Source organism: Pelobates fuscus, chromosome 6 (genome assembly GCF_036172605.1).
Source record: "Pelobates fuscus isolate aPelFus1 chromosome 6, aPelFus1.pri, whole genome shotgun sequence".
Lineage (NCBI taxonomy): Eukaryota > Metazoa > Chordata > Amphibia > Anura > Pelobatidae > Pelobates > Pelobates fuscus.
The window spans coordinates 92,456,218-92,483,313 of record NC_086322.1 but is presented as its reverse complement, the minus strand read 5'-3'; the positions used below and the strand labels follow the sequence as shown (position 1 = coordinate 92,483,313).

Genomic DNA, 27,096 nt, shown 5'->3' with positions numbered 1-27,096 from the left:
GTGCCTTTGCATATAACCAATGTTTCAGTCCAACTACCATGACATATTAAGGAAAGCTTGGTAATGGGACTGAAATAGTGAATGTATGTAGGGCACAACTGTAAAAAATTACGTTATCTTGTTTATTTTGAAGTCCTGTGGGTGCGCTCTTCACTTTAAATATGTTATTGTGCTGGAGTATGCACCTAGAAACAAGACTGGGCCAATATCTGCTCATTACATATGGTACATATTAATGAAATTTCTTAGTGTATTATGCATATATAAATGTACATTAAAATATGTGTAAATATTATAGGCATAATTATATATATATATATATATATATATATATATATATAAATAAAATCAGTGGCGGATCCAGAGCCTGATCTCAGGAGGGGCACTTATAGATTATTTAAAGAAATAATCCATGCACAATAACCACTACAGCTCTGTGTAGTGGTTATGGTGCCAGGAGTGCCGGGACCCGCTCCCAGAGTAAATAGTCAAACCGTTGGGATATGGGGCTGTAGTAGGGTATAGGAGCAGTGGTGCAATGTGTGAGGGGTGCAATGTGTGTGAAAGGTTCAGTGTGTAGGGTGTGTGGGGCAATGTGTGTATGGGTGGCTGTGTGTGTGTGTAGGGCAATGTGTGTATGGGGGTCTGTGTGTGTGTATGGGGGGGCAGTGTGTGAATGTGTATGGTGTGAGTGTGGGCAGTGTTTGTATGGGGCTAGAGTTCACTCTCACCACTGGGAACACCAGGAATCCCTGGTGGTCGCAGTGGTGAGAGTGAACTCTAGCCCGTAGCTCCAGGGCTAGAGTTTCCCTGTGGCACTCTCCCTCCCCCTCTGTCTCTCTCTATTCGCCCCTCTTTCTCCCCTTGTGTCTCCCCCTCCCCCCTCTGTCTCTTTCTCCCTCCTTTCCCTGTGGCACTCTCCCTCCCCCTCTGTCTCTCTCTATTCGCCCCTCTTTCTCCCCTTGTGTCTCACTCTCCCCCCTCTCCCTGTGGCACTCCCCCCCTCTGTCTCTCTCTCTATTCATCCCCCTCTGTCTCTCTCTCTATTCACCCCCCCCATCCCCTCTGTCTCTCTCTCTATTCACCCCCCCATCCCCTCTGTCTCTCTCTCTATTCACCCCCCTCTGTATCTCTCTCTATTAACCCCCCCTCTGTATCTCTCTCTATTAACCCCCCTCTGTATCTCTCTCTATTAACCCCCCTCTGTATCTCTCTCTATTAACCCCCCCGTATCTCTCTCTATTAACCCCCCTCTGTATCTCTCTCTATTAACCCCCCCTCTGTATCTCTCTCTCTCTATTAACCCCCCCTCTGTATCTCTCTCTATTAACCCCCCTCTGTATCTCTCTCTATTAACCCCCCCTCTGTATCTCTCTCTATTAACCTCCCCCCTGTATCTCTCTCTATTAACCCCCCCTCTGTATCTCCCTCTATTAACCGCCCCTCTGTATCTCTCTCTATTAACCGCCCCTGTATCTCTCTCTATTAACCCCCCTCTGTATCTCTCTCTATTAACCCCCCTCTGTATCTCTCTCTACTAAACCCCCTTTGTATCTCTCTCTATTAACCCCCCTCTGTATCTCTCTCTATTAACCCCCCCCTGTATCTCTCTCTATTAACCCCCCCTCTGTATCTCTCTCTCTCTATTACCCCCCCCTCTGTATCTCTCTCTATTAACCCCCCCTCTGTATCTCTCTCTCTCTATTAACCCCCCCTGTATCTCTCTATTACCCCCCCCCCTCTGTATCTCTCTCTATTAACCCCCCCTCTGTATCTCTCTCTATTAACCCCCCCTCTGTATCTCTCTCTATTAACCCTCCCCCCCTCTGTATCTCTCTCTATTAACCCTCCCCCCCTCTGTATCTCTCTATTCACCCCCTCCCCCCCACCCACCTTAGAGGAGTCGAGGAGTCAGGGGGCCGGCCGCCGCATTCCACACTGCAGCCTCGCCGGTCCGGCTGCACTCCTACTGCTGAGGGCTGAAGAGGGAGGGAGCATATCTTTACCATGCTCCCTCGCGGTTCCCACAATTCACAGCACGGATGCTGCTGTGAATTGTGGGAACCGCGAGGGAGCATGGTAAAGATATGCTCCCTCCCCCTTCAGCCCTCAGCAGTAGGAGTGCAGCCGGACCGGCGAGGCTGCAGTGTGGAACGCGGCCGCCGGCCCCCCTCTGAGTGTGCCACCGGACCGGCCACCCGGTGGCACATACTTGCGCAGCCCCCAGATGCCGCGGCCCACCGGGAAATTTCCCGGTATCCCGGTGGGCCAGTCCGGCCCTGTTAGCATAAAGGCAGTTTTATGCCTTTCCCATGCCCCCACCGGCCACCCACCAAGAGAAGTGTCAGTTTGCTGTAATAAAATACTACTGACTTGGCAGCTAGGCAAAGAAGGTTTAAAGGGACACTCCAGGCACCCAGACCACTTCTGCCCATTGGAGTGGTCTGGGTGCCAACTCCCACTACTCTTAACCCTGCAAGTGTAATTATTGCATTTTTTTATAAACTGCAATAATTACCTTGCAGGGTTAACTCCACCTCTAGTGGCTGTCACTTCCTGACTCATAGCACAGATTATCTGTGCTAGAGCGTCGCTGGACGTCCTCACGCTGTGTGAGGACCTCCAACGTCGCTCATTTCCTCATAGGAAAGCATTGAAAATCTTTTTCAATGCTTTCCTATGGGGAGCGCTAATGCGCATTAGGTCTCCTCGGCCAGTGGGCCGGATCAGTCTCACCCACCGGCCGACAGAGACAGTAGGAGGAGCGGCGCGGAGGAGGAGACAGCGACGATGTCCCTCGTCGCTGCCTCAGGTAAGTTACTGAAGGGGTTTTCACCCCTTCAGCAACTGGGGATTGGGGGGTGGGAGGGAAACTGATACCGGAGAAACTGACGGAAGCCAAGCACAGAGAGATGGACACAGGTTTCTTCAGGAAGGAAGAGATTCTTTATTGGATCACCGATCGGGACTCAGAGGGACTAGCGTCACCAAAATACAGCAAAGTCTGAGTACTGAATACATAGAGTACATTCCTTATATAGCACTGTAGCTCCTCCCACAATTAACTACACCCACACATACCCTTAACCTATTTAATAAATAGAGTCTAAACTCATCCATCCGGTCTAACCACGTGGCTCATCTGATACAAAGGAGAGGGACGCGTAATTCCAGTTCTTACATTCCTGCACCTGGTCAGTACAGTGATAACAGTATCTTAGCTACGTGTAATTAACTAACTGATACTACAAACACATATACATACATATGCCTTGTGGCAATCTTAGCCTGCTAAACTTGTATTTTACTGGAATTACATCACATTCCCCCCTTTGATGCCTCTGATATTTCACAATTACTTGAGGCATCACTTAACCTTGGTTTGCATATACCTCAGGTTACCATGAACCAGACCAGACTTATCTTATGATGTGAATCTTTTAACACTCATCTTCCTGCATTGGTTCTCCTTGATCTAGAGCCTTATACTTATATATCGCCATTATCTGTGCAGCAGCCTTCCTCTCTGCTATACTTCCTATCAGGCTTTGCACAGACCTAACTACTAAGGGTATAAGACACGGTAGGAGTAGACACAACAGTAAAATCAGTAGGACTCCACCTACCACTGCCTTAAGCCCTCCAAACCACTCATACCAGCTACCAAACCAACTACTTGGATTGTACCCTTTCCATACCTGAGTAGGCACATGCACTAGTTTAACCATATGGCTAGTAAGCTCAGCTATTGCTTGCCCTTCGTCATCTATTTGAAGACAGCAATTGCTCAGGTTAAACTTCCCACATACACCTCCCTCTACTGCCAAAAGGTAATCCAAGGCTAATCTATTTTGGTACACTGCTGTCCTCATCCTGGTATTATGCTTCGCTAGAAGATTGAGTGCTTGTGAGGTCTCATTAGTAATAATCTCAACCACCGCCTGTAATCTTATAATACGGTTGAGCATATAAATTGGGGTTCTATAACCAAAGGTACCATCTTCTGCCCACGTGGCTGGCCCATAATAATCTATGATACGCTGGGGAGGCCATTCATTATCTTCCCAGGTGCCTATCTCTAAGGGTCCCCTTTTCTTCCTATGATTCACATCATACACTTTAACACCTAAAGTCTCACCTGTTTCAATCGGTAACAAGAAGAAGGATGGTTTGAGCATACCCAACACACATGCCCCTTCCCAGTCCTGTGGCAACTCCGAATAGGCTTTCTTACCACAGATCCAGTACAAATTTGCTGGGGCTCTCCAGGTAGATGTGATGGATAAATCAAACCACACATCCTTTAAACTGGCATATCTAGCAAACGGGTTAGATGGTTCTGAGACATTTGAAGCCGACCACCAAGTTGTATTTTTAGTATCATCATCATAAGCTTTTTGCCCTAGACAAGTTAATTCTCCTACAGAAGTATTATACATTATTCCTTTCCTTGCTATGCAAACATAACCTATGATGGAGGTCTTTAATCTCCACTCAGATTTACCTCTAACACTCAAATGATAATCGGCTTGTGTAGATATTAGTTGGTCAACTGCCTCAGAACCGGACATTACCTCCTTTGCTTCCCAAGGCCATTGGTCTCCCATGTTAGTACCTCCACACACATAGCAGTTGGTAACATTAAGACTACCGGCAATACTTTCAGCTAGGTCAATGAACAGGTTTTTAGCGTTATGGGGGATCTTATTATCTATACTCATCTCTTCATAAAAGGAATGGTATACTTGATGAGTCTGGGAGGATACCGTATCAGTCTCTATTCCTATAAACAATAATGTCCCAGGATCTAAACCCGTCCCGTATATCTGAAACCCAAATAAATTTCCATACTTATCTAGGAACTTGTCGGGGTTATTAATAAGTATATGGACTGGGTTGCATTCCATAGACTTACAATAAGGGCTAGTCGGCAACTTAGTCACTATCATGTCTTTATCTACTGTCTGTCCCCAAGTCGCCCACCCCACACAAGACCAATATGGACAAAAGTTATAGTCTTTATTTGGGCATCTAGGACTCACATATTTATTTTTACTACTGGGACAAATATATTTATCATTAGACCCATACGTCCTCTCCCATCTAAGATCCCCACATACATTCCACGGTTTTCTACCACTTGATATCGCCTTACATGCATCAAATAGCAGAACACCCGAAGAATGTACGGATTCTAACACCGTCTTATTAATTAGGGTCCCCTGAGGATCTCCATTCCTGAGAGTCAACCAAATTGTACGAGGTTGATACTCTGGACTGAAGCACTTAGGTTCTCCTACTCCTAAATGGCACACACTATAGTCTATATTTAGGTATCTACATCTTGATACCTCTCCTTTACATTCGTATTGTGAATGCCAAATTAGGGTTTGGGAAATATGGTTACCTGTTCTCGTAGTCTTAATGCATACCTCACAGCTAGGAGTGTCGGTACCTCTACCTTCCTGAATATAAAAACACATATAAATAAACACAATCAAAAGCACATCTTTCGCCGTCATCCTCAGTCTTCGTCCGTGCGATGGAACCTCAGCTTCCAGGATGTGAGGGCTGCAGGGAATGGAGTTCTGCTCGTCTTCACAGGTGTCCCTTCGAGACTTTCCTGGCTTATACACTATGTGTTGGTAAGCGGACAGGCTTTATTATGGCCTTCTCACTCACACCTGTAACAATAAAATTTGTAATCCACAATAATTCCTCGTTACTCCGACTGAGTAGTGCGTTTCAACCGGATCTTGCAGGGATTCTCTGGATCTGCTGTAATTTGCCAAGAATCGACTGCTGCTGGTTTAACCCTGGAGTGATGTATCCACGGAGTTACTTCGGCTACTTTTATCGCTGTAGGGGTAGACAAAAGAACAACATAAGGACCTCTCCACTTGGGCCCTAACGGTACATTATTCCACTCTTTAATCCACACTTGGTCTCCTGGATGATAACTATGAACAGGGGGATAAATATTCACAGGTAATCTATCTTGTACCCATTTCTGTACCTCCTCCATAGTCTTACCCAACTCTACAACCTGCTGCCGGGTAATTCCTTCTCCCAACTGACTCAAGTCCCCCCTTAAGTTACCAAGTACGGGAGGTGGTCGCCCATACATGATTTCAAAAGGAGAGAGGCCCATCCTTCTGGTAGGGGTACTGCGGATTCGCAATAAAGCTATGGGTAAGAGAACGTTCCACTTAAGTTGGGTTTCCTGACACATTTTAGCCAACTGGTTCTTTATAGTTCTATTCATTCTCTCTACCTTACCAGAACTCTGGGGTCTATATGCAGTATGAAGCCTCCACTTTATACCAAGCATATGAGTCAGTTGTTGTAGGCACTGATGAACAAAAGCTGGACCATTGTCCGATCCTATAGAACAGGGTAGTCCATATCGGGGTATTATTTCTCGTAGCAGGAATCTTACAACTTCTCCTGCTTTCTCTGTACGAGTAGGACATGCTTCTACCCAGCCTGAATAGGTGCACACAATTACCAACAGGTAACGATGTCCACCCGATTTAGGCATTACTGTAAAGTCTATTTGTAGATCGGACATGGGGAGTCCCCCCATAAACTGGACTCCTGGTGGCTTTACTGGTCCTTGTCTTGCATTATTCTTAGCACACGTTACACATCTGCGTACAATGGCCTGAGTCAAGTTGGACAATCTTGGTATGTAGAAATGTTTCCTGAGAGATTCTTCAGTACTGTCTCTCCCAGAATGTGTCCCGTTGTGATAATTTTGGACAATTTCTACCGCTAGTGATGCTGGTATGACTATTCTTCCATCTTCTAGCTGATACCACTTGTTCTCCAAATACTTTCCCGGTTCAGTCTTTAACCACTCCTCTTCTTGAGCTGTATAAACTGGAGTCCATTGGGACAGTGGAGTTGGTATAAGAGCAGCTATATGCCCCACATACTCCTGTCTTCCTGATTCAGCAGCACGCTTAGCTGCACTATCTGCCATCCGATTTCCCTTGGTTACATCACCATCTCCTCTCAGATGCGCTCGACAATGTATGATACCGACTTCTTTCGGCTCCCACACTGCTTCCAATAGTTGTAGGATTTCAGCTGCGTACTTGATTTCTTTGCCTTCTGAATTCAGTAGTCCTCTTTCTTTATACAAAGCTCCGTGGGCATGAGTGGTTAAAAACGCATACTTAGAGTCCGTATAGATATTTACTCTTAAACCTTCAGCCAATTGTAACGCTCGTGTTAGTGCTATTAATTCTGCCTTTTGTGCTGATGTTCCTTTCGCCAGTGGCCGAGCTTCTATCACCTTGTCTATTGTTGTCACTGCATATCCTGCATAGCGGATCCCTTCTTTCACATAACTACTGCCGTCGGTGTAATATTGAACATCGGGGTTCTGGATGGGAAAATCACGAAGATCTGGTCTACTTGAAAATACTTCATCCATTACTTCCAAACAATCATGTTGACTTTCAGTAGGTTGCGGCAAAAGGGTAGCTGGATTTAAGGTGTTTACAGTCTCTAAATGCACTCTTGGGTTTTCACACAACATTGCTTGATACTTGGTCATACGGCTGTTACTAAACCAATGATTTCCTTTGTAATCCAACAACGTCTGTACTGCATGTGGGACTCGTACATAAAGTTCTTGACCCAGAGTGAGTTTATCGGCTTCAGCTACTAGCAGGGCGGCTGCAGCTACGGCTCTTAGACAAGGTGGAAGTCCGCTGGCCACTGCATCCAGTTGCTTAGACATGTAGGCAACAGGTCTTTGCCATGATCCCAAGTACTGTGTCAATACTCCCACAGCCATTCTTCTTTGCTCGTGTACATATAAGTAGAATGGTCGTGTGTGATCAGGTAGACCTAATGCTGGGGCACTCATCAAAGCCTTCTTCACATCTTCAAATGCCGTTTGCTGTTCTTGGGTCCATAAGAAGGGGTCGTGCTCTGTACCTTTGATGGCTGCGTACAGAGGTTTTGCCAGTATCGCATAGCTGGGAATCCATATCCTACAGAAGCCTGCTGCCCCCAAGAATTCTCGCACTTGTCTTCTATTCTTGGGTATTGGTATTTGGCAGACAGCTTCTTTTCTCTCTGGCCCCATAATCCTTTGACCTTCAGAGATATGGAATCCCAGATACTTGACAGTTGGCAAACACAACTGAGCCTTCTTCCTGGACACCTTGTATCCTGCCTTCCAGAGAATATGTAGTAGATCGTGCGTTGCTTGCTGACATTTTTCTTTTGTAACTGCTGCTATCAACAAGTCATCTACATATTGTAACAATACACATTCTCCTGGGATAGACTCGAAATCCAGTAGATCTTGACTTAGAGCTGAACCAAATAGGGTAGGTGAATTTTTAAACCCTTGGGGCAGTCTTGTCCAAGTCATTTGGCGTTTTGAGCCCGTTACAGCGTTCTCCCATTGGAAAGCGAAAATACATTGGCTTTCTGCGGCAATTCGGAGGCAAAAGAAGGCATCTTTGAGATCTAAGACTGTGAAGTAAGTAGCCCCGCCCGGAATTAAAGCAAGCAGGTTATATGGATTGGGTACAACTGGATGTATGCTAACAACCGCATCATTGACTGCTCTTAAGTCCTGTACAGGTCGATACTCATCTGTACCGGGCTTTTGAACAGGCAGCAATGGGGTGTTCCAGGGGGAAGTACAGAATTTTAGGATACCATACCGTATGAACTTATCCAGATAGGATTGGATGTTCTTCTTAGCCTTCTGCGGAATGTGATATTGTCTTAGGCTCACTGGATAAACCCCATGTTTCAGTTCAATTTTTATTGGTGGAATATTGCGGGCCAGTCCTGGTGGGTTGTTCTCTGCCCAAACTCCTGGTATGTTAAACAATGTCTCATCACTCCTAGGGTTTTGGCTAGTCAACACTGTATAAAGTCGCCACTCTTCTTCCTTTGGTACGGATAAAGTCATAATACCTGAAGGTCCATTAAACTTTAAGGATGTTGTTCCATTTGGTAGGAACGTAATCTGCGCTTGTAATTTTGATAGCATATCACGTCCCAGCAATTGGACTGGACATTCAGGCATATAAAGGAATTGGTGTTTTACTACGTGGCCTCCCAATGTACAGAGTCGACTTTTAAGAACCGGTTTTTCAGCACTTCTTCCAGTTGCTCCTATCACAGTAATAGTCCTTCCAGATGGAGGAGCAACTAGATTAGTCACCACTGAATGTTCAGCACCAGTGTCGATCATGAACGCACTCCTTTTCCCCCCTATTGATACATCGACCATAGGCTCCGCTCGACCAAGGGGGATGGAGCCCGGTCGGTATCAATAGTCCTCCATGACAGTGTCAGCCAATCCTACAAAGTCCCTACCTTCTCTATCGCGGGACCTTTGCGCTGCTGGAATATACCTGTCTTCCCTAACACTTCCTCTGTTCCCATTACTCCCTCTATAACCATTACTCCCTCCGGGGCCTCCTCTACCTCTCGCTCTACCTCTAAAGTTTCCGTAGCCTGCCCTGGGTTGGTCTCTCTCGTACTGCTCTCTTTGCGGACATTCGTTCCTCCAATGCCCTTCTTCCTTGCAATACGCGCATTGATCCCTACTCAAAGGCTCCCTACTCCATCTATTATTGCCTCTATCTGGGCCCCGTTTATCTACGCCTGCGATCGCTACCGCTAGCATATCAGCCTTTTTACGCATCTTGCGCTCTTCCTCTTTCTTACTTTCTGTATCCCTGTTCATATAGACCTTATTTGCTACCTCCATTAGTTGGGTGATGGACATACCTGCAAACCCTTCTAACTTTTGTAGCTTGCGCTTAATATCTCCGTATGCTTGGCTGACAAAGGCGGAGTTAACCATTCGGGAATTGTCTGCGTCTTCCGGATTAAAGGGGGTATACAAGCCGTATGCCTCCAATAATCGGTCATAAAAGACACTGGGCGCTTCATCGCTTTTCTGGATCACCTCAACTGTCTTCGACATGTTAATGGCTTTCTTTCCTCCGGCTTTCATGCCAGCAATTATAGCGTCTCTATAGGCTCTGAGTTGAACCATATCAGCACCATTTACGTTCCAATCGGGATCGGTGTTGGGATAGTGTGTCGCGGCCCATGCTGCTGGATTGGCTTGGTTCAAAGCACGGGCTCTATCCTCTAATGCTTTAATGGCTGCTTGATTTATTCTTGTCCTTTCCTCATTGTTAAATAAAGTCATTAGTAACTGCTGGCAATCAGCCCATGTCGGATTATGCGTCTGTACTATTGAGGTGAACAGATCAGTCATAGCTTGTGGTTTCTCAGTATACGAGGAATTATGGGTCTTCCAGTTTAAAAGATCGGTTGTGGTAAATGGGACATATACGAAGACTGGGTCAGCGTGTGCCATTTGACCTGCGGCATCGATATAAGCTGACCCGGGATTCAGACGAAGAGGCATCTGATAGTGCTTTAATTGTTGGGCACCAGTCAACTGTCGGGTTTGGATGGGGCTACGTAGAGAGGCGTCAGTCATGGGTTCCGGTCGGGGAGAGATAGGGTATGGGGATGTGGGAGGTCGGTTTTGGGAAAAGGTCGTAAATAAAACACTTCGAGCTGAGCTAGATGAAGCTTGACCGGAAGTCTGAAGTGGCGCCAAATCAGGATATTCGTTTCTAATGGGGGTGGATTCTGGTTCCGGAAGGGGAGATTTAGTACGAGGGGGGGTGGATCCTGTACTGGAGGAGGAAGCGGAAGTGGATGAGGGTAATGAGGGGAGGGGTGCAGGACTTCCTGCGTTTGCGTCACTTCTTCTTAACGGAAAGTAAGGGGGCGGCAAAGGGATCTCGGACTCAGGGGGCGTGTCCAAAATGGGCCTAACACCAGTCCTAGTGGACGAGCAAGTCCTAGCTACCATGAGGCGACACTGCTCCTCGTGGCATGTCTGGAGCCATTTTGGCGAGTCATTTACGGCCTGTCTCCAACAGTCAATATAAGGAAACTGGCCGTAAAGTTCAGGCCTACCCGATACAGCCACGTGTAAGCGCTGTACCAGAGTTGGATCCAAACTGCCACGTGGCGGCCATGCCGCAACCAAAGTAGGCCACTCCCTAGTACACAAAGTGACCAAACGTACAGGAGACATCTTTACCCCAAAATCACAAACTTTGAATCCCTTTTTAAAATTCTTAACCATACATCCTAAGGGATCCGGAATCGTTGACTGCGACGCACCCATACTTAACAATGGAACGTCGTCGACAACGAATACTATACACGCGTACTATTCAACAGTCACACCCGTTTCCTCTGGCAACAGCACCACGTGGTACGGTTACCAAGTGAAACGTACACAATAACAATAAACACTCAGGGAATTCCCGTACACACACAGCTGTTACACCAGTCACTATATAATCAATATTATGCCCTTTGGCGTAACTATACAGTCACCCACGCTATAATTCTCTATATACGAATTACCCGTCTATAACACACCCCAGTAACATCGTCTTTTACAAATAGCGGTTACAGTACGGTTAGCATAGGTCAAAGCACAAGTTAAGGTCACAATACAATTATTAGTGGTTATGGTGTTAAACATGCAATGGACGACAATGATTAGTACTTATTATATAATGTCAGTAAATATACAGGGTTATGGTACCGTGCACTATAATACAGCAACACACTATTAACACTCTCGCTAGACGGCTGAGCTCGCGCTATCTAACAAGATATACACTTTACTAAAACAATCGTTAACACATTTACAATTCCCAACTAAACTATTGGCCAGTACCTTGAATGGACTACCTAAAACTATATACACCCGTTTTGGTTAGCCACACTGCCCAATCACCACATATATAGCGAGCTAGAGAACCGAATTTACACAGGCGCCTCTTAGTCGCACTATCAAAAGTCTAGTGGGTTCCAAATTTACACGCCTTCCCACTTAGCCCAGATAGGATGAGAACTAGCGAACCGAATTTACACAGGCGCCGCTTAGTCTCCCGGTCCCTCCGACCTAGCGAACGTAATATACACCCTAGAACGCTAGTCTAGACAAGACACCGGTGTCCGGCTAGGGCTATTTACACCAGGACCCCGCCTGACTAACCAAATCAAACGGTCTGACTAAAGAGCGTTCGATCGAGCGGTGCGCCTTCGCTCCTTCCCTCCGACAGAGGGGGCAGATACACTGATTCAAAACCCCTTTGGGCCTACCGCACAATCGGTATACCCCTAGTGGGTCCTGCCGTCTAAAACAGCAGTTGTCTTACCTCCTCGTTCCTGAACCTGAGTTCACACTCATCGACGGGGACACCCCAGCACTTCTCACGTAGAGGCCGATGATCTCCTGGACAACAGACCAGTGGCGCCGAGACGAAGGGAGGTCCACGCAGAAGTTCAGGGGTGCAGCCGTAGAGAACGTGGGCAAAGATAGACCGTCTCACGCCTCTGCCTCTCAGCTACCGTTGAACGATGAGCTTCCCGGCCAATGCACCAAATGATACCGGAGAAACTGACGGAAGCCAAGCACAGAGAGATGGACACAGGTTTCTTCAGGAAGGAAGAGATTCTTTATTGGATCACCGATCGGGACTCAGAGGGACTAGCGTCACCAAAATACAGCAAAGTCTGAGTACTGAATACATAGAGTACATTCCTTATATAGCACTGTAGCTCCTCCCACAATTAACTACACCCACACATACCCTTAACCTATTTAATAAATAGAGTCTAAACTCATCCATCCGGTCTAACCACGTGGCTCATCTGATACAAAGGAGAGGGACGCGTAATTCCAGTTCTTACATTCCTGCACCTGGTCAGTACAGTGATAACAGTATCTTAGCTACGTGTAATTAACTAACTGATACTACAAACACATATACATACATATGCCTTGTGGCAATCTTAGCCTGCTAAACTTGTATTTTACTGGAATTACATCACAAAACGAAACCTGCAGTGCCAGGAAAATGGATTGTTTTCCTGGCACTGGAGATTCCCTTTAAGAAGAAAGAAGACATCTAACGGTAAGTATAATTTTTTTGCAACAGGTATTTAGACTTATTGGCTCCGCTCACTATTATTATGGTGTAAGGGTGGGTTTTTTTCAATTGGAGTGAAGGGTGGCTAGGGGCTTGGGACCCCTTGCCACCAGGGGGACACCTAAGGACAATTGGGGGGTGAATAAAGGTATGTCCGCTCCCACTTTCTTTCTTTATTTACAGCCCCAACCTGACGCCCATAGGTAAGGCTGGAGGGAGCAGGCACCTTTTTATCACCACTAGAACTACCACTCGTTGCATATGTATGTATGTGTGCCAGGCGGGGTTTATGTTCCCCCATTTATTAATGAATTTATTTATTTATTGGCCCCATCATTCTTTAAATGGGGTGTAAGCTACTCTGGCTGGTCGCTCTTTTACAGACATGCCATACTGATTCCCATTAGCTTTTTATTTTTTAAACTATTTAATGTGGCAGCTGGTAGCAAGCACTGGCAAGCCACCTCATAATTAACCCGCGCAGTGCTGTGGAAGTGTCTGGTTCAGTAGATTTTTTTAGATTTCTGAAAATTGTTGGGCAGAAATCAAGTCAATCCCCTCCAAGAACGCAATGCTAGCACCAGTAGAAAAGCTTATTGTTGCTTTCACGAGCTCCCACCTGATGGTTGTCAGCAATCTTTCTATCACCAGCATGGCACCAGAAAGATATATGTTTCAGAATATTACATATGTTTGCTTATTTTTGTTACTGTCCAAGAAGAAGGAGCTTTAACCTTTGTACTGTGCAGTGGAATATATTGCCGCTCTATAAATAATATATGTCTGGCAATATACCTGGGACGAGCCTCGATGTTTCTTCGACACCCTCTGGTTTTTTGGCTTGACGGAAAGCTTATGTTTAGCAGCACTATTATCAAGGCGAGAATTAGACCGAGGAACAGAATCCAGATTTATAGACTCGATCGTGCCAGAAGAAGCCAGAGGCCGCTTTGGGCGAGACAATTTTACTGGAGTCACCTGTAGAGAAATAGAAACAAGTCATATGTTCAGCTCAATGTGCTACACAATGATAGTACATTTTTTTTACTCAACTCACAGTCTAACAAAATGGAAAACAAACAATATAAAATATCTGTCATTCTAGAATTAACAGGGTTAATTCGCTAAAACATACATTGTAGAAAATTCTCCAGGGACTAGGCTATTATAGCGGACCTAGAATTATAGCAGAAGTTTTTACAATTTTATTTTGGCTTTACACTTAAAATATTTTTTTACATTCTCTGCTATTAAGTTTAGTATCTCTGCAGGTCCTGAGAAAGATATTTAATAAAATAAACAAAGTAGTATTTATGCTATAATTTGTAACCTGCAATCTGTGTTCAGATAGCGATTTCAGTTGTTGCATATCGTACACACAATACATTATATACATTATAAACACTTTGGATATGCCTGCTGGCTAGCAATGGCTGATTTGTAGCTACCCAGTGCTAAATTAGAATTAATGCAAAGGATCTGAGCAGGTCATTATAAAAAGTATTTGAAAACCATAACATTTTGTATCTCTTACTTTTTTGTTGTTACATAATTGTTTGCTTTTGGGAGTTTATTAAGTAACCATAATATATATTGGTAATGTTCTGACCACAACGGATCCTTGTCAAGTCTTTATTTTTATGTAATCGCCATGATGGGCTATGTTTGTTTTAGTTTTTATTAACTATCCATAGTATTTTATTCTTTACTGCAGTTTCAATTTTTTTAATGTAAATTTTTAAACACCATGAAACAGTTTTTTGTTGGGTCACGAGGACAGCCAGGTTAATCCTGAACCACACATTGCAGGACTCAGTAATGAATACTGGAAAAAAACAAAAAAACAAACACAATAGCAGGGTAACACCAGTTCCCCATTTTAAGAAAACTGTGACTGCTACCCCTTTGGTGTATCAACATACTGCACTTCACCTATGAATCTGATAGAGTTAAAAAGTCAGCCCAGTCAACACCATTTTATAATGATTTAACCATATTTGGAATACAGTGACGTTTGAGGTGGGAAATGATTGACACCCACATTACAATTATTTATTGTACGTCTCTGTAAGGTGTGCTTCTGACTCAACAATACAACATCCTCTTTTCATCTATAAATGTTCATCCGTTGGATAGTTTTTATTCATTTATCAGGGAATGAAGCTGCAGCAATAGTAATATTTCTGAGATGCATCAGGCAGGCCTTACCACCAATCAGAGTATGGCTAAAGGAAACCACAACCTTAGGTCAATTATTATATTAATGCTACCTTTTCTTCTGCCCTGGTTTCCATATCTGGGGCGTTCCATGACTTTTTGGTGCCTGGCGATCCTGTGGCCTATGGGGGAGAAAGCAAATGCTCATGGTTTACATAGGCCTTGATTTAATATTTCTGGATACATTTTTCAAATTATTTATTATTTTTGGATAAACTTTTTAAATTATTTTTTTTTCAAAATATTAAAATATCAAAAATGTATAATATATAAAAATAAAATAAAATATGGAAATATTTTTTAAAATATTGAATAATTTTAAAACATATTCAAAAATAATAAATCAAGGCCATAGTTATCTAGGTTGAAAAAAGACTCAAGGCAATTGAGTTCAACCTTTAAAACACGTATTATGCTATTTACCTAAAAGAATTTACCTAAAATCCTTCTTCATTTGGTTATGGCAATCAGATTTCTTCTTAGATCAACAATTTTATGCACATTGCAACATACAATACTGGTATGAAGATAAATATATATATTTTTTCTGAAATACTTATCCTTAAATCTTCATTTATTCCTAAGATTCTTCTTCCATGGGTTACTAAAAGGTACTTTTTAGTGGACACCCCCTGGTCTCCTTACACAGCCTATGGCTCAGCAAACCACCAAGACATAAGATCCAGGCATATGACAGATTGTACAACAGAAAGAGAGAAAGGCTGCGCCAAAAATAAAACAGAATAAAAAATATAATAAATAATAATAAAATTAGTCCCAATATGTATTGAAGAATAAAATGTCTGTTCCACAAGTTCCACTGGTAGAGTGTTTCCTCTGTATGTATTACTTCAGATCCTCTCGTGATATGGAAAACACAAAGGGAAAGGACCAATCGTGCAGTGTATTAAATAAGTGGTGGTAAAAATAATAAGATGTATTACACTCACATTTACATGAGCTATAACCAGCTCAGGGGTAACAGATGTTCAGCAGAATAATCCCTGCTTGTAGGATGTAATGAATGCTTGTCCTCCATATCACAGAGGACAGACAGAGGAAACACTCTACCAGTGGAACTTGTGGAACAGACATTTTATTCTTCAATACATATTGGAACTAATTTTATTATTATTTATTATATTTTTTATTCTGTTTTATTTTTGGCGCAGCCTTTCTCTCTTTGTGTTGTACATTCTTATATCAGAGGGTAAGAGGGTTACCCTTTGTAAGGTTGCTGCCTATCTACTATATTATTAGCGCTAACCTATTTTTTTTACCTTCTCTATATGACAGATTGTATCTGCTTTCTTATGATTTCAAACCAGCTGTATGTATCTTAGTTTAGTTTTACAATATGGATTGCTCAACCCTAAGACTGTGAAAACATCAGTTTCCACGAGAATAAAATTGGGGTTCCGCTGAGATTTGCCCAACAGGTGGCCCAAGCACTTAGGGCCACCCGATGGGTATCGCTGAACAGGTGTCTGGTTGCCCTCTTAATATTCCGACCGGGCCCCTGTAGTATGGGATGCTGGGAGGAAGCGACAACCTGCCACTTCCTCATAGATATAGAGCATTCTAAGCAGGACAGAGAGAAGGCAGGAGGGTAGAATGAGCGGCTGCCAACCTCACACATCAGCAGCCAGCAGAACTCCAAGTAAGTCACCCCTCTTTCAGAAAAAAGGTAAGCTAACAAGAGAGTGGTTGCAACTATAAACATTATGACCTGTGTGTGTGCATGTGCCAGTGTGTGTATATCTGTGTGTATGTGCCAATGTGTGTATCTGTGTGTCAGTGTATATCTCAGTGTGTATCTGTGTGTGTGTGTATGTGTCAGTGTGTGTAACTTTGTGCCTGTGTATATCTGTGTGTATGTGTCAGTGTGTGTATCTGAGTGTGTTCATGTGCCAATCTGTGTATCCGTGTGTGTCAGTGTGTATATGTCAGTGTGCATGTGCCAGTGTGTGTGTATCTTTGTGCCAGTGTGTATGTGCCAATCTGTGTGTCAGTGTATCTGTGCCAGTGTGTGTATCTGTCAGTGCGTGTCTGAGTATCTTTGTAACTGTGTGTGTACCTGCCATTGTGTGTATCTGTGTGTGTATGTGCCAGTGTGTATATATGTCAGTGTGTGCATCTGTGTTTGTTTATGTGCTAATGTGTGTATCCATGTGTCAGTGTGTATTTGTGTGTGTATCTATTTGTGATATGCCAGTGTGTGTATCTGTGTGTCTGTGTGTGTATCTGTGTGTCAAGGTGTGCATGTCTGTGTGTAGCTGCCAGCGTGTACATCTGTTTGTCCGTGTATCTGCCAGAATGTGTATCTGTGTATGTGCCAATGTATGTATCTGTGTGCCAGGTGTTTGTTTGCATGCTGTGTTGGTGTTAGATTGCTTTGATGTCTGCACATACACTGCCACATACATACTTACTGCACATACACTGCCACATACATACTTACACAGACATATATACACATTAACAAATAGTTAATGTGTATGTATATCTGTGTAAGTATGTATGTGGCAGTGTATGTGCAGACATCAAAGCAATCAAACACCAACACAACATGCAAACACACACCTGCAAACTCAAACATGACATACAAAGACATCCCTATACTCCAACTCCAAAATTATATACAAGAACTCAAATAGACCCTTTACTCAAACACCAATACTATACACAAATGTACAGCCACATTTTAAATCCAACACTACATCCAAACACACCACTGCACGCAAAGGCAAATATTACATGCCAATACACTCTTGTATTAAAATGCTTAAATTATATACAAACACCAACTCTACACACAGAAGCACACCTACTCCTAAGTACTACAATCTGTTTGCTATCTGTAGAAATCAATGTATATATACCAAAAAACTAAATTTGCCAAAGAAGAAAACATTAAGCTCTGCTAATTAAAAGGTTTGCGCTACAGTGTTTTGGGGGTTCCACGATGTTGGTACACTATGTCAAAGGGTTCCACGGGAAAAAATAATTGGGAACCCCTGGTCTAAGTCACCCTTTCGATAGGGTACTTCAAATCTCATTATACTAACTACTACTATATTGAAATTGAGAATGCATTATCCAAAATGTATGTTTTTGTCCATTTACATTGTCACAGAGACAGTGTCTTGAAGGATACAGATGGGAAGGTATTTAAGACCCAAAATCTCTCATAGTCTCTATCCACTCACCTCTTTCTAATTAATTAGTAGTAGGTACATTCTTAGGCTGCTGACTTTTTTGTTTGTTTTGTTTGAACTGCTAAGGGCAGGGCAGCAGTGAAAGGTATCAGAGATAACAGTTATCAGGTTATTCTATCTGGGATAGTTGGGATCACCGAATGTTTAGTTAGTGTCCTCAAAGAGGGAGGCTTTTGTAGTATTTTTGAATCACGGGTGGATGTGAATTGAAGCCAAGTGTGACATTTGCTTATTAATTAATAAAATGGCTCCTTTTTACAATTTCATGTAATCAGATCTGTTTATACCATAGAGGACTAGTGATGTCGCGAACATAAAATTTTCCGTTCGCAAACAGCGAACGCGAACTTCCGCAAATGTTCGCGAATGGGCGAACCCGGCGAACCGCCATAGACTTCAATAGGCAGGCGAATTTTAAAACCCACAAGGACTCTTTCTGGCCACAATAGTGATGGAAAAGTTGTTTCAAGGGGACTAACACCTGGACTATGGCATGTTGGAGGGGGATCCATGGCAAAACTCCCATGGAAAATTACATAGTTGATGAGTCTGGTTTTAATCCATAAAGGGCATAAATCACCTAACATTCCTAAATTTTTGGAATAACATGCTTTAAAACATCAGGTATGATGTTGTATCAATCAGGTAGTGTAAGGGTTATGCCCGCTTCACAGTGACAGACCAAACTCCCTGTTTAACGCACCGCAAACAACCGCAAACAGTCCATTTGCACAACCGCAAACTCCCCATTTGCACAAGGTTGGATACCAAGCTAGCCATGTCCCGTTCCTTGTCCTCACTGATGTCATTGAAGGTCTCTTCCTCCACCCAGCCACGTACAACACCAAGGGTCCCCGAAAGGTGACAACAAGCCCCCTGTATTTTTTTTTTAATGTACACTACTGTTACACCAGATATGAGTTGCACTGGTGTGACACTGTGCCCTGGCAGGCCCTGAAACGCACACGTGTGAAGGAAACTGACTGCTATTATTTCACAGTCAAATTTCTAGGTTTTTTTTTAATGTACACTACTGTTACACCAGATATGAGTTGCACTGGTGTGACACTGTGCCCTGGCAGGCCCTGAAACGCACACGTGTGAAGGAAACTGACTGCTATTATATTACAGTCAAAAAAGTTTGTGTTTTTTTAAATGCAAGCTATTGTGACACCAGATATGAGTGGTGGCACTGGGCAAGTGGGCACAGTATACGCTGTAAAACTGACACACACACTGGCAGGCAGGCAACTGCAATTAGAATTAGAAAAAAAAAGCAGACTGATGTTCTAGCCCTAAAAAGGGCTTTTTGGGGTGCTGTCCTTACAGCAGAGATCAGATGAGTCCTTCAGGACTGTAGTGGACACTGAATACACTAGCCTAGCTATCGATTTCCCTATTAAATCAGCAGCAGCTACACTGTCCCTCCTCTCACTAAGAATGCAGCTTCCGGGGGGCGGGGCCTAGCTGTCATGGAGGAAAGACGCACTTCGTGTGAGCTCCCTCAATATCTCACTTTAAGCAGCTATCAACAAGCGAATTTCACCACAGAAGGGGATGACCCAGCAATGTTGCTCCTACCTGACCGACCCGACATGCTTAATAGCGGTCAGGTAGATGGTAATCAGTCACACGGGCAAACAAGACAGGAAAGGGTTAAAGATAAATTCAGAGTCAAGAACAAAGCCATGGTCAATACCAAAATAAACAAAATAGATCAAAGAACGCACTAAAGGGTACTGACACAGAAACCACGATGGGACAAAGTGGATAGGGCTAGGGAAGTTTAAATATCCTTTAACATTTGATTGGCCCACGTCATGCCTACGCCCCCAAAACGTTCGTGTGTGGGGGTGCTGGAATGAAGTGGGCCAATGGGAGCCTGAATCAACTTTTGGCTCCCACTGCCCCTTTAAGAGCGAGCTCGTGACTCGAGCTGTGCTCCTAGTGCCAGGCGGGCCAAGGGACCGATCACTGCAGTCAGTGCACGCGGCTAAGTCAGAAGAGGAGATCAAGCCGCATGCGGCTCGTGTGGAGGCAGGAGTGATCCAGCCACGCGCGGCTCAAGCTTAGGAGCCAGGTCGGTCCCAGGATAAGGTAAATACAGCCACAACCACTTATCCCAATCACACACCTTTCCTAACGTCCTTTCCCATTAAAAGCATATTACCGCGTATTTAATAAAACAGATAGACCCCCTACTTCATCCAGGTTACCGATCGATGGTTTGATATTCTGAGCCCTCTCTGATTTACTGTACACGACTATTCGATATTCCCACAAATTTTATATAGCATTTTATGTTTGTTTGAGACCACCTTAAAAATATTGGATATCGCTAAAAATCATGATCACTATATACTTTCTCTACAAACCTCTAAAACGAACCAAACTACTCATCCATCCGCTAGACCACTTCATCCCACCTAGAACTAGTGCCCAGTTAAAATACTTGACTCTTACTTACCCACACTCAGTCATGCCACACACATTTCACCACTACTCTAACTGAATCCCTCTGACTACGGCTAAATTCATCTTCTACATCAGAACACTACTCCTAAGATTGGGTTGTATCCATGTCTCGGTTCTTTCATTTAGAATAGGGGCAGCTTCGGTCTCCTTCAACACTGACACTCCAGTGCATATTATTAAAAGATTGGGCAGATGGAAATCCTCAGTCTACAACCGATATATTTCTCATCCCGAGAAAGAAATGAGGAAAGCTTTTAAAAGTTTGGCTTTGTAAATTTGATGCAATAAGTGTGTTTTTCTTTAATACCTTTTCACCCTCTTTGCATGAACCCGATTTACATATATTGCTAATCTGTTTCAGAACATATATATTATATTATTCACTCACTCTCTGGGCCGGCCTAAGACATCATGCTGCCTAGGTCCAAAGATAAATGACTATGGGGGATAATGTATAATAAACACAGGTTACCGGCTATGGGGGGGATAATGTATAATAAACACAGGTTACTGGCTATGGGAGGGATAATGTATAATCAACACAGGTTACTGGCTATGGGGAGGATAATGTATAATAAACACAGGTTACTGGCTATGGGTGATAATGTATAATAAACACAGGTTACTGGCTATGGGGGGATAATGTATGTAACGGACCGTTTCAGCAGGCAAGGGGTTAAAATCCGTTTAGGCGATATTCCCCTTTCAGATATAAAGGCAGCTACTGTAGAACACCAAACACCCGAATTGAATACAAGTGAATGCACCAAACTCCAGAACTGCGTACAAGGGAATAAGGTAGCACTCCAAACTCCCGAACCGAAACCTCACGAATAGCTTCTAGCAGACGAACAGAAAAAGCTCCCAAGCGGCTTACACTCCTGGCAATCAGTCTCTGTCAGCATACAGTGAATCCCCCCAAGAACGAGACAGAGCTCTGTGTTGAGGGTCAAGCAGTGGTCTGGTTTATTATGGGCTACCCGCTCAGTATTTATGCAGGTCTCCCACTTGGTGGACACTCCCCTAGGGGACCAAATGGGAGACTGTAACAAAAGACAGACAGGTATCAGTTTAGGACATACAGTCACAATACTTTCCCACAATGCATCCTGGCTTCCTCCCTTCTGCCCTGGAGATAATTGAGAAGTAATTAAATTATCTCCCAGGACAGAGGCAAGACTACATTATGCACGTGGTGAGCACAAAGCATTAAAATACTTTAAAATACACAAAGTCATATACATAAAACACAGACATGTCACATATACCCAGATAGCTGGGATCTGAGCGCACAAAACTACTGAATAGCGCTCAGATCCTATTCACACAGTTCAATTGCCATGGAGCCAAAGTCTTTAATTACACGAATAGGCTCCATGGCATAGCTATCTGGGTTAACACATTCACATAACAAAAGTACCGGATGAACCTGTGTTCGGTTCAATCGGTACGAATAAGAACCAGGAGGCGGACGGCTCAGCGGTGTTCATGCAAATAAGTGTCCGTTTTTAGATCCATAGTTTAAGCGCCGAACACCACTGGCCGTACGGGACTTTTAAAATGGCCGCCGCCACGTGTTCGGTAAATGAACAAAGACCACCCTGCATTCGTCAATTAAACTGCGGTTAACCGCAGCTTCAGGGCGGTCAATTGGCGGCACACTCCAGCTCCCAGGTGGTCGCTCCTTCGACAGTTTGTTCGGTAGATAAAATCTACCGAACACCCCGGCAGAAAGGCACGAATAAGCCTTTCTGCAGGGAAAATAAAGTATTTTAAAGTCTGGTCCATAGTCCAAAGGCAGCAGGCAGGCAACCAGGCTTCTCCAATGCAATGTGGCAAGATTGCTCTTGTCACAATGTATAATAAACACAGGTTACTGGCTATGGAGGGATAATGTATAATAAACACAGGTTACTGGCTATGGGGGGATAATGTATAATAAACACAGGTTACTGGCTATGGAGGGATAATGTATAATAAACACAGGTTACTGGCTATGGGGGATAATGTATAATAAACACAGGTTACTGGCTATGGGAGGATAATGTATAACAAGCGATGTTCGCCAGGAACTATTCGCCATGGAACCGTTCGGGACATCACTATAGAGGACATGTTGTTTTGTCTGGAAACCAGCATCCCGTATGGTTGCTGTATAACAACAATATATATATATATATATATATATATTGTCTTTCTAGTGCTTAGCAAACTTACCAGATCAGTATTTTGTGGAAATCCCAAGTCATGGTCTCCTATGATCTCCACAGGGCTGTCCAATACCTCTTCCATTTCTTCTGCACTAGCATCCAAGTCTTGCATTCTTGTATCAGAACTGTTAGCTGGTGGTTGCCCAAAGCGAATATTTTTGGCTATCTGTTGCTAAAATAAAATGTAAAAATGTTTGAAATTAAATTACTGGTTTAGATGAAGTTCTAGACTGCTGCACAGAAAGAGCTCAATTATTTGACGAAGTGACCCTAACTAATATAATTGTTGGACAATGGGATTATTCTGGACATATTGAAGGCCATTTCTTTAGGGGGGGTTGAGCATGAGTCAAACTAGGGGCGCACTAACATGAAGGAATTATAGAGACATATACAGGTTCATAGGGATTAGGATGTTGTGAGACTCCAGTAGATGAAAACATGTAAAAAGTGGTAAAACGTCAAATATTTGGGGATAAGCAGCACTACAATGACAGTACAATAATCACTGCAGCCAGCTGGGTAGAATGCCAACACACTCCTGGCATTGTCCCCCAAAATGTAAAAATATTTTTGAGCAGTTTGACACAAACTGAGGACCTCCTTGGCACACATTGCCTGCCCCTCCCTCGATATACTTCCAAATTAGCAATAACAATTCAGTCCATATTTGGATGACATTGGCTGGCTGAGCACATCTGCAAATTGGATAAAAGGTAATCATAACTTGATAGCACCCAAATGAATTGTTCTTGCCTCTTTCTCCACCTCCAGGCCAATGATGTTGTTAGCTACATATATAATAGTTGGATGAATAATCCCTAAATTCCCTTGAATTATAATTAAAGAGCATGGGGATGTCCAGTCCTCTGCATCTAATACCACTAGTCCTAATACAATACATCCTCAGCCAAACAGAGAACCCAGTACTTTGGTCAGGGGTCTCAAGGCCTGGAGTGGTTGAAGTTTAATGAGCCTGTATGCGCAGTGTTTTATTTTTAGGCTACTTGCCAGGGTGCAACTCCACTGCCAGCAGCATCATTAGTCTGTATGAGAAGAGATTTCTGGCTGGCTAATGTCAATTCTGTGCATAGGGTTTCATGATTGGCTGATGTTCTCATCAATGAGATATGGTTCAGCCACCATGGAGTGAGGCCCAGTGCCCAATGGGAAATAGAGCCAGGATACTTATAACATACTACAGTGGTTACATTGTCCTAAAGTCAACAAGTTACTTTGACAATACCTGTAGAGATTTCACTTTCCCTCCTACGCTTTCCTGTGATAGTGTCTGAATACCCTGCTCTTCTTCAGCGGCACCATCTGGTATGAAGATACTGTCATGGGAAAATGCCCTTGTTCCCATACTATGGCTGGGGATTCTGGAACGAATATAACAGACATACATTAATAAACCTTTATTAAACAAAACGAATATTATACTACCTTCCCGTCCCTGTATGAGACCTACAGAGAAGAAAAAAAAAAATCAGTCTAATAAAAAATTCCATAATCTTGATTTAACGTTTCATTGGAAATCTATAAACCATTTATCAAAATCTCTATCCTGGATCTAACAGGACTATCTTGGAATGGAACCAGGATACAGCATCCAGTGTTTTTTCTCTGCACTCAAGCTTGTCCCACATTGCTGGAACAGGATAGAAAATATTTTAAAATAATTACCATTTGCAATGATGGCTGACAACTAGGGTATCAATATTTTATTACAGTATATGCAAGACATTCCATAATAGAATAAAAGGGATAGGCAACCTTCGGCACTCCAGATGTTGTGAACTATATCTCCCATAATGCTGTTACACCTATAATCCTGGCAAAGCATCATGGGAGGTGTAGTCCACAAAATCTGGAGGTTGCCTATGCCTTTTTTTTTATTTCTCATAGAAGTAGAAAGAATGCTGCCATTACCAAATGTTGGACTACTTATAATTAAGGGGAGAGAGGGAGTGATTTATTTGGAGTTATCCCTTAAAAAAAAAAAAGAAAAAAAAAAAGAAAGAATGTTTGAACCATGGAACTAAAATCTATAAAATAAAGATTATTCAAATGAAGATAACATTTCTAGAGACCCATTTTTTTTTAATTTATTTTTTTATAACTTGACTTATTTGGAAATAGTCAATTATATATTCAAACATAGTTAAATATGTTAAATAGAGGTCATTAAAACCCATCACATGTGTTTAACTCATCAAACAGTACAAAACGTCTAGAACCCCCTATGGTAGAATTAGTGTATATATGTATAATGTATAATGTATTAATGCATATATCTCATACAAGATGGATAATTAGCCCTGTAGGGATTTAATTGCTTTTCAGATTAAAAATTTAATACAAAAATAATTTGCTCTTCTGAGAAAACGACATCAATTTGACGGCAATAAATGAGGTAATTTTTATCTTTTTGAAGAGGCCCAAAATGTTTGCAGTAACTAACTACAGTGAGAATTATTGAATGTGCCAAAGTACTCAAACCCATAGAAACCAACAATACTGTTTAATAAAATATTGGGATCCAAGACACAAGAGGAGAGTCAAGGCAGCCAATAAGCCAAAATATAATTTACAAGAACACTCATGAAAGGGCAAAAAAAACCAACTCAGTAGCTTGTCCTTCAGTAAGTCCACATTTAGGTCTAAAACAAATGCTAGCTCACTTGTGTCATTACAGAGGGAACCATACCATTTGCATGTCACCAAAACACATATAAATAGTGATTACCCCAAAGAAACACCACAGTTCACTCTGAAAAGAACATGAATTATACAGAAATATAAAAGACAAACAAATTGGTGTGGTGTGTCTATAAGAAAAAAAAGAAAAAGAAAACTGAGGAAGTAATAGTAAGTGGAAAATTACAAGGATTGCTTATACCTGAAATTCCTCTTAGTAGACATCTGCAATTCGTTTCGGTCTGAATATGAATTCGGACGAATTTCGGCAATTCGGACATTCGGGTACTTCCCTGAGCGGCGAGTGGGGGCCCTAAATTATAATAAGGTGGGGGACCTAATGTCCTCCCCCCTGGCCCCCACCCCTGAGCGGTGGGTGGGGGCCCTAAATACTAATAAGGGGGGGAACCTAAGGTCCTCCCCCCTGGCCCCCACCCCTGAGCGGCAGGTGGGGGCCCTAAATACCAATTAGGGGGGGGAACCTATTGTCCTCCCCCCTGGCCCCCACCCCTGAGCGGCGGGTGGGGGCCCTAAAAAAATGTGTCCCCCCCAGGTGACTAGGGGTCTCCAAACCCCTAGTCAGCCCCTCCCCCCAAAAAAAAATTATCCCCCTACCTACCCCCCTCTCCCTAAAAATAAAGAGGGGACCTTTAACTATGAACCTGTAAAAAAAATAAAAAATAAAAATTACCGTATATACTCGAGTATAAGCCGACCCGAATATAAGCCGAGGCCCCTAATTTTATCCCAAAAAACTGGGAAAACTTATTGACTCGCGTATAAGACTAGGGTGGGAAATGCAGCAGCTACTGGTAAATTTCTAAATAAAATTAGATCCTAAAAAAAATATATTAATTGAATATTTATTTACAGTGTGTGTATAATGAATGCAGTGTGTGCGTATGTGTGTGTGTATGAGTGCAGCGTGTGTGTATGAGTGCAGCGTGTGTGTATGAGTGCAGTGTGTGTGTATGAGTGCAGTGTGTGTGTGCATGAATGCAGTGTGTGTGTGTATGAATGCAGTGTGTGCAGGGCCGGTGCAAGGATATTTGCTGCCGTAGGCAAAAAAATTTTTGCCGCCCCCTCCCCCCCCATATGTCCTGACTTCCCCTCCTCCTCCCTCAGTGGTCCTTACCTCCCCACCCCCGTGTTCCTTCACCCCCCCCCCAGTGGTCCTGACTCACCCCTCCCCTAGTGGTCCTTACCCTCCCCTCCCCTAGTGGTCCTTATCCCACCCCCTCCCTCTCATAGTGG

At 43.3% G+C, this 27,096-nt stretch overlaps 1 protein-coding gene across 3 annotated transcripts in view; it reads right to left on the bottom strand.

Annotated features, from left to right (window-relative positions):
* Window positions 1-27,096, bottom strand: part of CRACD (capping protein inhibiting regulator of actin dynamics) — a 207,458-nt gene that overhangs the window by 8,410 nt on the left and 171,952 nt on the right. For all 3 annotated transcript variants that reach the window (XM_063458033.1, XM_063458034.1, XM_063458035.1), the window contains 4 exons: window positions 24,389-24,524; window positions 23,150-23,314; window positions 15,293-15,361; window positions 13,818-14,000 (listed from right to left, as the gene is read on the bottom strand). In XM_063458033.1, coding sequence (XP_063314103.1) covers window positions 13,818-14,000; window positions 15,293-15,361; window positions 23,150-23,314; window positions 24,389-24,524 — 553 coding nt within the window. The remainder of the gene's footprint in view (window positions 1-13,817; window positions 14,001-15,292; window positions 15,362-23,149; window positions 23,315-24,388; window positions 24,525-27,096) is intronic.